Source organism: Myotis daubentonii, chromosome 11 (genome assembly GCF_963259705.1).
Source record: "Myotis daubentonii chromosome 11, mMyoDau2.1, whole genome shotgun sequence".
NCBI classification, from domain to species: domain Eukaryota; kingdom Metazoa; phylum Chordata; class Mammalia; order Chiroptera; family Vespertilionidae; genus Myotis; species Myotis daubentonii.
Window position 1 is genome coordinate 80,893,405 of NC_081850.1, and position 10,617 is coordinate 80,904,021.

The following is a 10,617-nucleotide window of genomic DNA, read 5'->3' on the forward strand; positions in this document are numbered from 1 at the left end:
GATGGAAGGGTCCCAGGTTCCATCCCGGTCAAGGGCACATGGGCGGGCTGCGGGCTGGATCCCAGGGCGGGTGTGATTCTCTCTCATTGCGGTGTTTGTAGCTCTCTCTCCTTCCTTTAGTCTCCAAAGTCAATAAAAATACATCTTTAATAAAAATAATAAAGACACGCCCAGGCCCTCCCCACACAGCCCTCCCCACGCGGGCATCTGGTTCCACTGAGGGGAAGGGGGGCCACTGCAGAGGGGGGGCTGAGGGCGTGGTGGGGGAGCTGTCCCCTGGGGTTGGGGAGGGAGTGGCCCGGCCAGGAGGGAACTAGAGCAGAGGCGGGGCTCAGGCAGCAATAAAAGGTGGGAGATCCTTGGCAGCGGGACCTGGGATGCCGCTACCGCCCAGAGCAGCCGCTGCCATGGGAACCGTGGTCCTGGCCCTCGTCCTCCTGGGCACTGCAGCCGCCACAACTGACAACTGTCCAGGTGAGCCAGGCGCCAGGCGGGCCGGCCTGACAAAGGTCCCACAGCCGAGAGCCTCTGCACAGACCACTGCCAGCCCCCTGCCGGGTCCTTCCAGAACATTCTTCTTCAGACTGAGGCTTAACCACCCTCTGCAGGGGCACCTGCCTCGGGGTCCTCCCACGAGGGGCACAGGTGGTCTGAGGGGGGGAGGCTGGAGAGCGCCCCCTCCCCCAGCCCGGGTCAGTGCAAGGTCCCACCCAGCGCTAGGGGCCTTGAGCCTCGGGGGACAGGGTGCCCCACTACTCCCCGAGGTGGCACAGCAAGAGGGCAAGGGTCCCAGGGTCCCCACGGGCCCCGACCTCCTTCCCTGGCCCAGGGGCTCTCCAGGGGGTGCCACCCCTCCCTCCGGAGTCTCTGGCTGTGGGCGGGGCTGGGACCCGGGACCAGGTGCTGCCTCCCAGGGCCCCAGGGCCTGCGGTGCGGCCTGTGAGGAGGTGGAGGGAGCATGTCCCCTGTGACCGGAGAGAGGCCGCTGAGTCGGGAGGAGGGACACACGGGCCTCACGGGGACCGTCACGCTGAGTCCATGTTCGCCCCTCGTGGCGTCCTATTTTCTTTCTTCGTAAACAGAAGGATTTTTTAAAATTTATTCATTTGCCAGAGAGAGAGGGAGGGAGAGAGACATGGATTCGCTGTTCCCGCTGCTCGCGCCCTGATGGCGATCGCGCCCACAGTCTCCGCGACCTGGATGGCGCTCTGACCGGCCAGGCTCCACCAGGGCCTCTCATTGTCCCCAATCCCCGGGTGCCCTGTTGTTAATGAGCAAAAATTAAACAAATGAAGAAGTGAGGTCCCCATTGGCTCCGCCCAGGGAGGACCTGCAGAGGAGAGGCCCGCAGACCATGTGACCCCAAGGGGACCCTGGGAGTTGCGGCTTTCCGGGTCCCCACACCCTCCCTAGAGGCCATTTATTTGTGATGGACGCACTTGAACTCTGACAGGCAGGTGCCTCTCTGGCTCCAGTTCTGGGGGGGCTGCTGTGTGTCCTCGGATCACAGGGACCCCCACCCTCCGCACCCTCCATCCCCGGATTCCCAGGCCACGTGCCCGGGGAATGGGGGTGACACGCGGCGCTGTCCCCGTCCCCGCTGTCACAGATGCGGGGGCTGCACTCACTGGACGGGCCCCAGTGGGGGAGCTCCTCCTAAGGCCTCACACATTCGCATCAGCCACTCTGACCCCCAAAGCCTCCCTCTGCTCTCACGCTGCAGCCGGGCACAGTGCCCAGAGGGGCTGAGTGACTCCCCGAGGACACACAGCCTGAGGAGCGGGTTCCCCGGGGGCAGGTGGATCCCGAGGCCGGGCCCATCACCTGGGGGAGGACCGACCACAGGCTCAGCAGAGGCGGCAGCGCCTCCCCTCCAGGCTGGCCCTCCAGCTGAGGCAGGCGGCCCGGGCACAGCCATCTGCCAGGCTGGGTCCCCACAGTAGCAGGTCCCTCGGGAGGGGGGTGGGAAGTGGTGCTAGCTCCATAGGGCCCTGGGCCCAGGTCCTCACCCTGACGGGCGCCGCACTTCTCTGCAGAAGTGAAGGTGCTGGGGCTGGAGGAGGACAAGCTCACCATCCTCCGGGGCTGCCCGGGGCTGCCCGGGGCCCAGGGGCCCAAGGGAGCGGCAGGCACCGACGGCAGGAAAGGTGAGTTCCTCGAGGAGGGGGGCTGGGCCTCGTCCCTGCCCAGGGAGACCCGACAAGGCAGGGCACCCAGCAGGTCTCAGGAGGGGCCTGGGGCTTGGTCCACTGGGGGGTGGGTCCCCATGGAGGGACCTGGTCTCGGGTCACCCACGGAGCCGCCGGGCCTGTGTGGGCGGCCAGCATGGCTCCTGGTGATGACACACCTGCTGCGGGGGGACCCGGCTGGACTGTCCTCCGTGCCCTCCCTGGTGCCAGCTGAGCCCGGGGGGCCTGTCTCCAGGGGCGACCACAGTGGGCCCGGCAGGCACAGCCAATGGAAACGCCCAGGGTCCCCGGACGAGGGCAGAGCTGGGCTCAGGCCTGGTTCCCTGGGAAGGCCCCTGGTCACAGGTCCTGGCCTCTGACTGGACAGCGGGGACTAGGAGGGCTGGGGTCCAGGTCCCCTCCCTTTGGTTCCTGAGGGTCAAACCTGGGGTGCCAGGGGCCTGGGTCCCCAGAGTTTGCTCACTGACATGTTTGAATTTGCAGGAGACCCAGGCCCATCAGGAGTCCGTGGGAATGCGGGACCCCCCGGGCCCAAAGGTAACTCAGCAAAGAGCATGGAGAGCCCGGGCAGGACCCCCCACCCCCGGGGCAGGGAGAGAGGAGGGGCACTTCCCAGGTGTCACATGGGAAGATTCTTAACCATAACCTAATGGTAACCATAATCCTATCCTTATCCCAAACCCTAACCCTAACCCTAACCCTATTATTACCCTTAATCCTAACCCCAACTTTATCCCTACCCTAAAATTACCCATACTTATCCTTATCCTGAACCATAACCCTAATATGAACATACGCCTATCCCTAAACCTAACCTTATCCTTATACCTATCCCTATCCTAATCCCAAACCCTAACCCTATCCTTATCAATAACCCTAACCCTAACCCTATCCTTATGCCTAACCCTATCATTAATCCTAACCATCACCCTATCCCTAACCCTAACCCTAACCTTATACCTAACCCTAACTCTATCCTCATCCCTAAAGCTAACCCTATCCTAATTTCCTAACCCTAACCCTAACTCTATCCTTATCCTTAACCCTAATAATAAACTTATCCCTAACCCAAAGTCTACCCTTATCACTAACCCTAATCCTATCCTAATCCCTAATCCTAACCCAAACTCTATCCTTATCTCTGTCCCTAACCATCACCCTAACCCTAATCCTAACACTAACCCCAACACTATCTTTATCCCTAACACTAAGCTTAACCCTAATCCTATCCTTATCCCCAAACTTATCCATATTCCCTAACGCCTGTGGTCAGCAAACTGCGGCTCTTTGGCCCCTTGATTGTGGCTCTTCCGAAGCCTTAGGAGGACCCTAATGAAGTTAATAACAATGTACCTATCTATATAGTTTAAGTTTAAAAAATTTGGCTCTCAAAAGAAATTCCAATCGCTGTACTGTTGCTATTTGGCTCTGTTGACTAAGGAGTTTGCTGACCACTGCTAACCCTCACTCTCACCTTGTCCCTAATGCTAACCCTAACCCTAACTCTGCCCCCAACAGGGTGCTCCCTCCCCAGGGCCTGGTCTGGGTCTGGGTCTGGGTCTGTATCCAGAGCACCCGGGGGCCCAGGGCGGATCCCGACCCCAGCCAACACTGACCCGGCACAGTAATGAGACCCGGCTCCCTTGCCCCATGACCTGTCCCCGCCCTGGGCTCTCTCAGCCCCAGCAGGGTGGGGACAGGCGAGTCCTCTGGCTGACGGGGTCTGGCATGAGCCTGTCCTGTCCTCGAGCCTGTGCTGACCCTCCTCTCTCTGCAGGAGACCGAGGGGAGAAGGGCGAGCGGGGAGAGAAAGGTGAGGCCCTCCCGACCTCCCACGGCTTCCCGGACCCTGAACACAAAGGGGTTCCCAGGGTGTGGAGCAGGGGCTGGGTGGAGGGCAGGCCCTTCCCTCTACGGGGAGGGTGTGGAGGGCGGGACGGGGACCACACTCCTCCCAGAGCCCGTGCAGCCCATCCCTCCCCTCCCGGCCTCGGACCCCTGAGCAGGGCCGGCCTGTCCTCCGGGGTCTCTGCCTGGGACTCGAGCAAGTTGGGCAACGATTAAAACACAACGTTGGCCAGAGGCTGTGAGCCAAGCTGTGGTCACAGACCATGAGCAGATGTGGAACATGTGCCCTGAACTACCCATGACACACGTGTGGCCCTCACACATGTACACGCTCCACGTGCTGGTGCAGAGTCGATGACACAGAAACCTTCTCCACGTTCCCCGCACAAAGTCCAGGAAGTCAGAGAAGGGCCCGGACGTGCACACCCTGGTGACCCCTCTCTGGACCCAAGACAGCCACCCTCCCCCAGGCTCACCCCACTGTGGTCCGAGGCGCAGACGCCCCTTCGCTGCCCTCCGCACCAAGCAGCCCGCTCTCCCCGTGTCCCCGAGGCTGCCCTGGGCCCAGGAGGCAGCTGAGGCTCAGACTCCGCCTCCCGGGAGCACAGCCAGGGCCTCCCCAGGGGGCAGGCTGGGCCTGGCTGAGGGACCAGCCTCCTATGGAAGCATCTAGAAAGGGCCTCCATCTCCTCCTGGGGCGGAGGGACCAGGGCTTGGCTGTCCCGCCTCTCACGGGTGTTTCCTCTCCCCCAGGAGCATCGTGGGAAGCTGAGCGATGTGACACAGGTGGGCGACCAGCCCGGGTCCGGAGCCCAGTTTGGCCCGAGGTCATGGGTGTGCCCGGCCCTCCCTGCAGGGACCATGGCCTGGGGTCTCCCATGCAGCCCATCAACCTGCAGGCCCAGAGGACCCGCCCCCTGCCTCACCGCTGGCCAATCACATAGGACAGCACTCAGTCCCGCCTCTGCCTCACCGCTGGCCAATCACACGGGACAGCACTCAGCCCCACCCTCCTCTCTTACCTTATGGACCCCATTGACAGTCCTAGTCTCTTCCCCCAAAATATTAGACCCCAAAGGCCCAGTGCCCCGGACCAAGGTGGGGGCGCCCTGCTGGGAGGGCCCTGGCACATGGGCATGACGTCACAGCTGGGTGGCCCTGATGGGGTCTCTGTCCAGCCCTGGAGCCTCCTGCCCACGCAGACCCCACTGTCCCGCCCTCCCTCCCGCCTGGGGGCTTCCACATGCCGATTCCCTTCCCAGGACCACGGAGCTGCAAGGACCTGCAAACCAGGGGCCACACCCTGAGCGGCTGGCACACCATCTACCTGCCCGACTGCCGGCCGCTGACCGTGCTGTGCGACATGCACACGGACGGCGGGGGCTGGACCGTGAGTGCCGGCGGCGGGAGGGCGGTGCGGTGCTGGGGGGGCGGCTGCCGGGCCCGGGCCTCGCAGACCAGGCTCCACCCCGAGGACCCGCGCTCCGGGCCCTTGTCACTGTCCAGGCCCCTGTGTCCGGGGCTGCCCCTTCCCAGGGGACGGAGAGAACCCGACGGGGTGGGTGAACCCGACCGTGGGCCCGGCCCGAGGGAGCCCCGTGCCTCCGGGTGTGGGCTCCGGGCTGTGGCCTCCCCTCTCCCCGCTGCCACGTCCTCCTCGGTCCCACATGGGCACCGTCTGCCCGCCCAGGGTCTGGGCTCTGGGCGGGGCCGTGCTGGACGGCAGCGCCGTCTCCCTCCCCCAGGTGATCCAGCGCAGGGTGGACGGCTCCGTGGACTTCTACCGGGACTGGGCCGCCTACAAGCAGGGCTTCGGCAGCCAGCTGGGCGAGTTCTGGCTGGGCAACGACCACATCCACGCCCTGACCGCCCAGGGTAGGCCCGGGCCAAGGCCTGGGGGGGGGGGTGGGGGGTTGAAATCCACCTGCCCGGACCTCCGACCTGGGCCACCTGGGCGGAGCCCGCTCCTCCGCCCCCACACGTGCCGCCTCTGAGGACAGGAAGGTCCCAGCGGGAGGGGGGCGTCAGGGCCAGAGGAAGTGGATTTGGGGGGCAGACCTCCCCCGGTCACAGGCCTCTGGCATCTCAGAGGCCAACCCGGGGGGACACGGAGGCCCTCGTCGGGGTCATGTCCAGCGCCCTGCCGTGCCCTCGCCGCCCTTCAGGCCCCGTCCCTGAACACACACGGGAAACGCGCCCTTCCCATCAGGCTGTGGTGACCGCCCCCCCCAAACACCCTGGACCCCCTTCTCTCTGGGCCTGAGGGAGGGCTGGGGGTTTGGCTCAGACCCTGGGAGCACGTGCCCCCACCCCTCAGCGACCAGGACTTTCTGGGGGACCTCGAGGGTCGTTCTGGATGCCCAGTGCAGGTCCCCTGAGCGTCACCCACGTCCTGGCAGCTCAGGGTCCCTGCTCCCGGGACTGAGGCCCTGCCCCCCGCAGGCACCAATGAGCTCCGTGTGGACCTGGTGGACTTCCAGGGCAAGCGCTACTTTGCCAAGTACCAGTCGTTCAGGGTGGGGAGCGAGGCCGAGAAGTACCAGCTGGTCCTGGGGGCCTTTGCCGGGGGCACCGCCGGTGAGTGTCAGCCGTACGGTGAGGGGTGGGAGTCAGGGGTGGGCAGTGGAGAGCGTCTGGGCGGGTCCTGGCTCTGTGTCCCTGGGTCTGGGCGGGGCCTGGCCTCACCACGTTCCTCCATCCACACGTTGGGATAACCCACCTCCACCTGGATGCGCCCATGACGATGGCGGGACACACGGGCTACAAAGTGCAGGCCCGGAGCGTCTCCCTCCTGACCGCCCGCATTGGAGCAGGTGGACAGGACGCCCGAGTAGCACCGCTCATGGTGCACGTCCCTCCCGTGGGGCCTGCGGTACCTGGACGTCTCGGGTAGTGGCCTCCCCTCTACGGGGCACAGTGCCCGTTCGCTGGCGGGCACAGAGCAGAGGGGGGAGACCGAGGCCGGGGATCCGCCGACCGAGCATTGGCTGGCGTGCGCGGCACCGTCGGACTTCGCAGTGCACGACGCGCAGGTGGACAGCTCCGGCCGGACCTGGAGCCGGCACCTCCTGGTGCTGAGTGTAAGCGGCCCCGCTTCTCCCGGCAGGTGACTCCCTGACCCAACACAACAACTCTCTGTTCACCACCAAAGACCAGGACAACGACGGGACCTCCTCCAACTATGCTGTTACATACCAGGGCGCCTGGTGGTTCTACAGCTCCCACTGGTCCGACCTGAATGGGCAGCACCTTGGCGGCTCCCCCGGGAGCTCTGGGAACGGCATCTACTGGTATACAGCACAGTCGAACTACTACAGCTACAAGGTGGCCGAGATGAAGGTGCGGCCGGTGTAGGGCGGTCGGCGGCCTGGAGCGTCTCCGAGGAGGTCCCGCGCCCCCAGCAGGGGCACAGGAGGCCTCCACACAAAGGCGGAGCTCGCCCCGGCCCCGCCCCCGGCCCTTCTGGGGCCCTCAGCTTGGAGACACAGACCAACTCCCGCCTTCCTCTCCGGGCTGCCAGGGTGAGGGTGACCCTGACCTTGCGCACTCACGCGTCCTCAATAAAGCTTCGCCTCGCTCCGCAGCACACGATTCCCGTCACATTTGTGTCGTCCGGTCACTGGTCCTGTGCACGTCTGGGTGCCTGTCCGTGCCGCCCAGACCCTGGCACTGTAGGAGGTTCTGGTGGCATCAGACGAGGTGGGCTAAGCAGTGCCCATGCGCCTGCGTGGCAGTGCCGCTCCAGGGCACACAGCCGCTGCCTCCCGCCTGTCCGGCCAGCGGTCTGCGCTCCTGGCAGGTTTGCGGCCTCGGGCCACGCGGAAGAGCACAGACTCACAGGGTCTGGCCGCAGGCCCCACCCGCACCAGCCAGCCTGGGAGAGCGTGTGTGCCGACCCCAGCTCCGCCGGGGAGGGCGGTGGCCAATCAGTGAGGAATCCCATGGGAACCCTGGCTGGGTAGTCCGGTGGTTAGAGCACCAGCATTGGACGGAAGGGTGGACGGTTTGACTCCAGGTCAAGGGCACGTACCTCAGGTTTGATCCCCAGTCCTGGTCGGGACAGGTGCAGGAGGCAACCCATCGATGTGTCTCTCTCACATCAATGTTTCTCTCTGTTCTGCTTCTCCCTCTCTTCCTCCCTCCCTCTCTCTCTCTAAAGCAGCAGTTCTCAACCTGTGGGTCGCGACCCCTTTGGCGGTCGAGCGACCCTTTCACAGGGGTCGCCTAAGACCATCCTGCATCTCAGATATTTACATGATGATTCATAACAGTAGCAACACATCTGCGCAGAAGGAGCCGGCGCGGCCCTCCCCCGGCCCCTCCCCCACAGGAGGGTGCTCTCGGCTTTAACTGGGTGCAAGCAGAAGTCACCGAGCCTTAGACAGAGAAGGAGGTGCCGCTGCACAGCACCCTGGTCCCCAGGGTTCAGGGCCAGTGCCTGCGGCTCCCGACAGTCAGCGCTCTTTTCCCACCGACCCGCGGGCACGAGCCGCCCACTGCTCCCTGGACCTTGTGCCGGGGCCTGGGGCGCCGTCCGCGATGCCGGAGGCCCTGCCTCTCCTCAGGTCGGGCCCTGCTTCTGGGCAGAGCAGAACCGTCTAAAGGACGTCCAGAGGGGCTCGCCCATGCCCTCCAGGCGGCCTCTGTGCTGGCAGCTCACTCCATCTCACCCCAAACACCAGCCGGAACAGCCCGGCCGCCACTGGGGGCTGCCGCTCCGGTCCGGGAGGCGTTTGTGTTTGGGAAAGAGCCTGGTGGGTGCCCTTTGCACTTTAACGTTCATGTTTGGCTTCTGGAAGCGACACTTTTTAAACACAGCTCTCCCTGCGCTTTTACGCTCGGCTCAGGGATCCTGGCTTTGTCTCCCTAAGGCCTGCACATCCGTATTTTGCTTTAACACATTTTAAATGCGTGTCCATTGGTGTGAGAGAGGGACAGGGAGAGGGAGAGAGACATCCATGTTGAGAGAGCATCACAGACTGGCTGCCTCCTGCACGCCCCCCACTGGGGATGGAGCCTGCAACCCGGGCCTGTGCCCTGACGGGAATGGAACCCTGACCTCAGGACGATGCTCCCCCGGCCCCTGCCCCTCCTCACAGTCAGCGTTTAAGGGATCTGAGGGCATCCCTTTAATCCATCAAATCCCTTCGACCCTGTAAATGGCAGCGATGGTGTCCCTCAGCAATGGCAGCAATGGCGAGTCCCTCAGAGGCGGCTCACTGTCTGAAGCACCGCCCTTCTCAGCGCTCAGCGCACATAGGAGCTGTTTCTCTTAGAGACTCAGGGAGCCCCCGCCCCTGCTGCCTGGCGCCACCTGTGAACAGCGCAGGGCTGCCGCCTGCCTGGCAGGGCCAAGCCCATCAGTGAGGCGCGAGTTTCCGACTGGGCTTATGAGACTTCATCTGTAACAGGCTGAGCTCTTTAAACATCAGAAGACTGTGAGCTAGCACAGCCGTCTAGACCCCTCCCAACAGGAGTCATGCTTCGGTGACCGCCCTCACGGTAACCGCCCGGGGCTTGCCTCGGACGGAGTCTTCCTGGGTCTCCGCGATGCTTATGTCCTGAGAGAGAGGCTCTTCTGACCTGAGCCACGGCCGGGCCTGGGGGGAGGGGGTCAGCCCGGGGGCTGCAGGGGCCCCTCCCCACAGCGAGTGTGTCCAGGAACCCGGAAGCCAGGGAGGGGACGGGCCAGGTCCTGGGAGGGCCTGTCTCTCCGATAACAGTCCCTCCCCAGCTGTTTTCCAAGTCGGTGGCACCGAATGACCACATGGCAAAGGCAGGAGGTGGAGGCCGGCGCCCGCAGGGGGGTCCCGGGCACGGGCTGTGGCCAGGCCCTAACATAGCCTTTTCCCGAGGCCGATGCAATGGAGAAACTCTATAGACAGATGGGCCTGGGGCATCCTTCTCCGGCAATGCCTTCAAACCCCACCCTTTCCCTGAGCGGTGGCACTTTTTTTATGGAAGTGAAACTACTTTAAAGAACAGGCTGTCCTAGGCAGAGTAATGCTCTGCAGACTTCCCACCCGAACCCCCAAACCGGGCCCCGCCACCTGCGTGCCCAGAGGGACCGTGCTGGGGTCCAACCCCAGCAGGTCCAGGGGTCCCCAAAGGTGTGGACGGAGTCGGCGAAGAAGGAAAGACACGGAGACAGCGTTCAGTTGATCAGCAGCCTAGCCAGGATCTCTAACCAGGATCTCCAGCCAAGTTCTGGTCTGGATCTCCAGCAAAGTTCTGGCGTTTATTGTCTTGTTACATCGGTATTTATACCAGTTGATTTTAATCCTGTCAATTTCTATTGCAAAGGTTAAGGCGTTTCTTATCTCCATTCCAGGGAGTAAAGATTATGTAGCTTAAGCGTGATTGTTTGTAGTTAAAGTGATTAACTACCCGCCTGGCACTTAGTTAAGGAGTTTTATCCCGTCCCTGACTTCAGGGAAAAATCCCTACCTGGGGAAACAACCTTTCTTGGAGAGGTGACCTTGGTTAAAACACACAGCGCTAAGGGGAGCAAACATATTAAGAACAGTATGCTACATACGCCAGGTCCCTTGAAACATATGCTGTGCAGATGTTTCTTTCC

At 63.2% G+C, this 10,617-nt stretch overlaps 1 protein-coding gene across 1 annotated transcript; it reads left to right on the forward strand.

The window, feature by feature from the left end:
• Positions 1-339: 339 nt before the first annotated feature.
• LOC132212553 (ficolin-2-like) lies at positions 340-7,630 on the forward strand. Its single transcript, XM_059658484.1, has 9 exons — positions 340-474; positions 2,037-2,147; positions 2,673-2,726; positions 3,967-4,002; positions 4,791-4,823; positions 5,300-5,427; positions 5,783-5,912; positions 6,480-6,614; positions 7,144-7,630. The coding sequence occupies exons 1-9, from the start codon at positions 378-380 to the stop codon at positions 7,389-7,391; spliced, it is 972 nt and encodes a 323-aa protein (XP_059514467.1). The 5' UTR covers positions 340-377; the 3' UTR covers positions 7,392-7,630.
• The last annotated feature ends 2,987 nt before the right edge of the window (positions 7,631-10,617 follow it).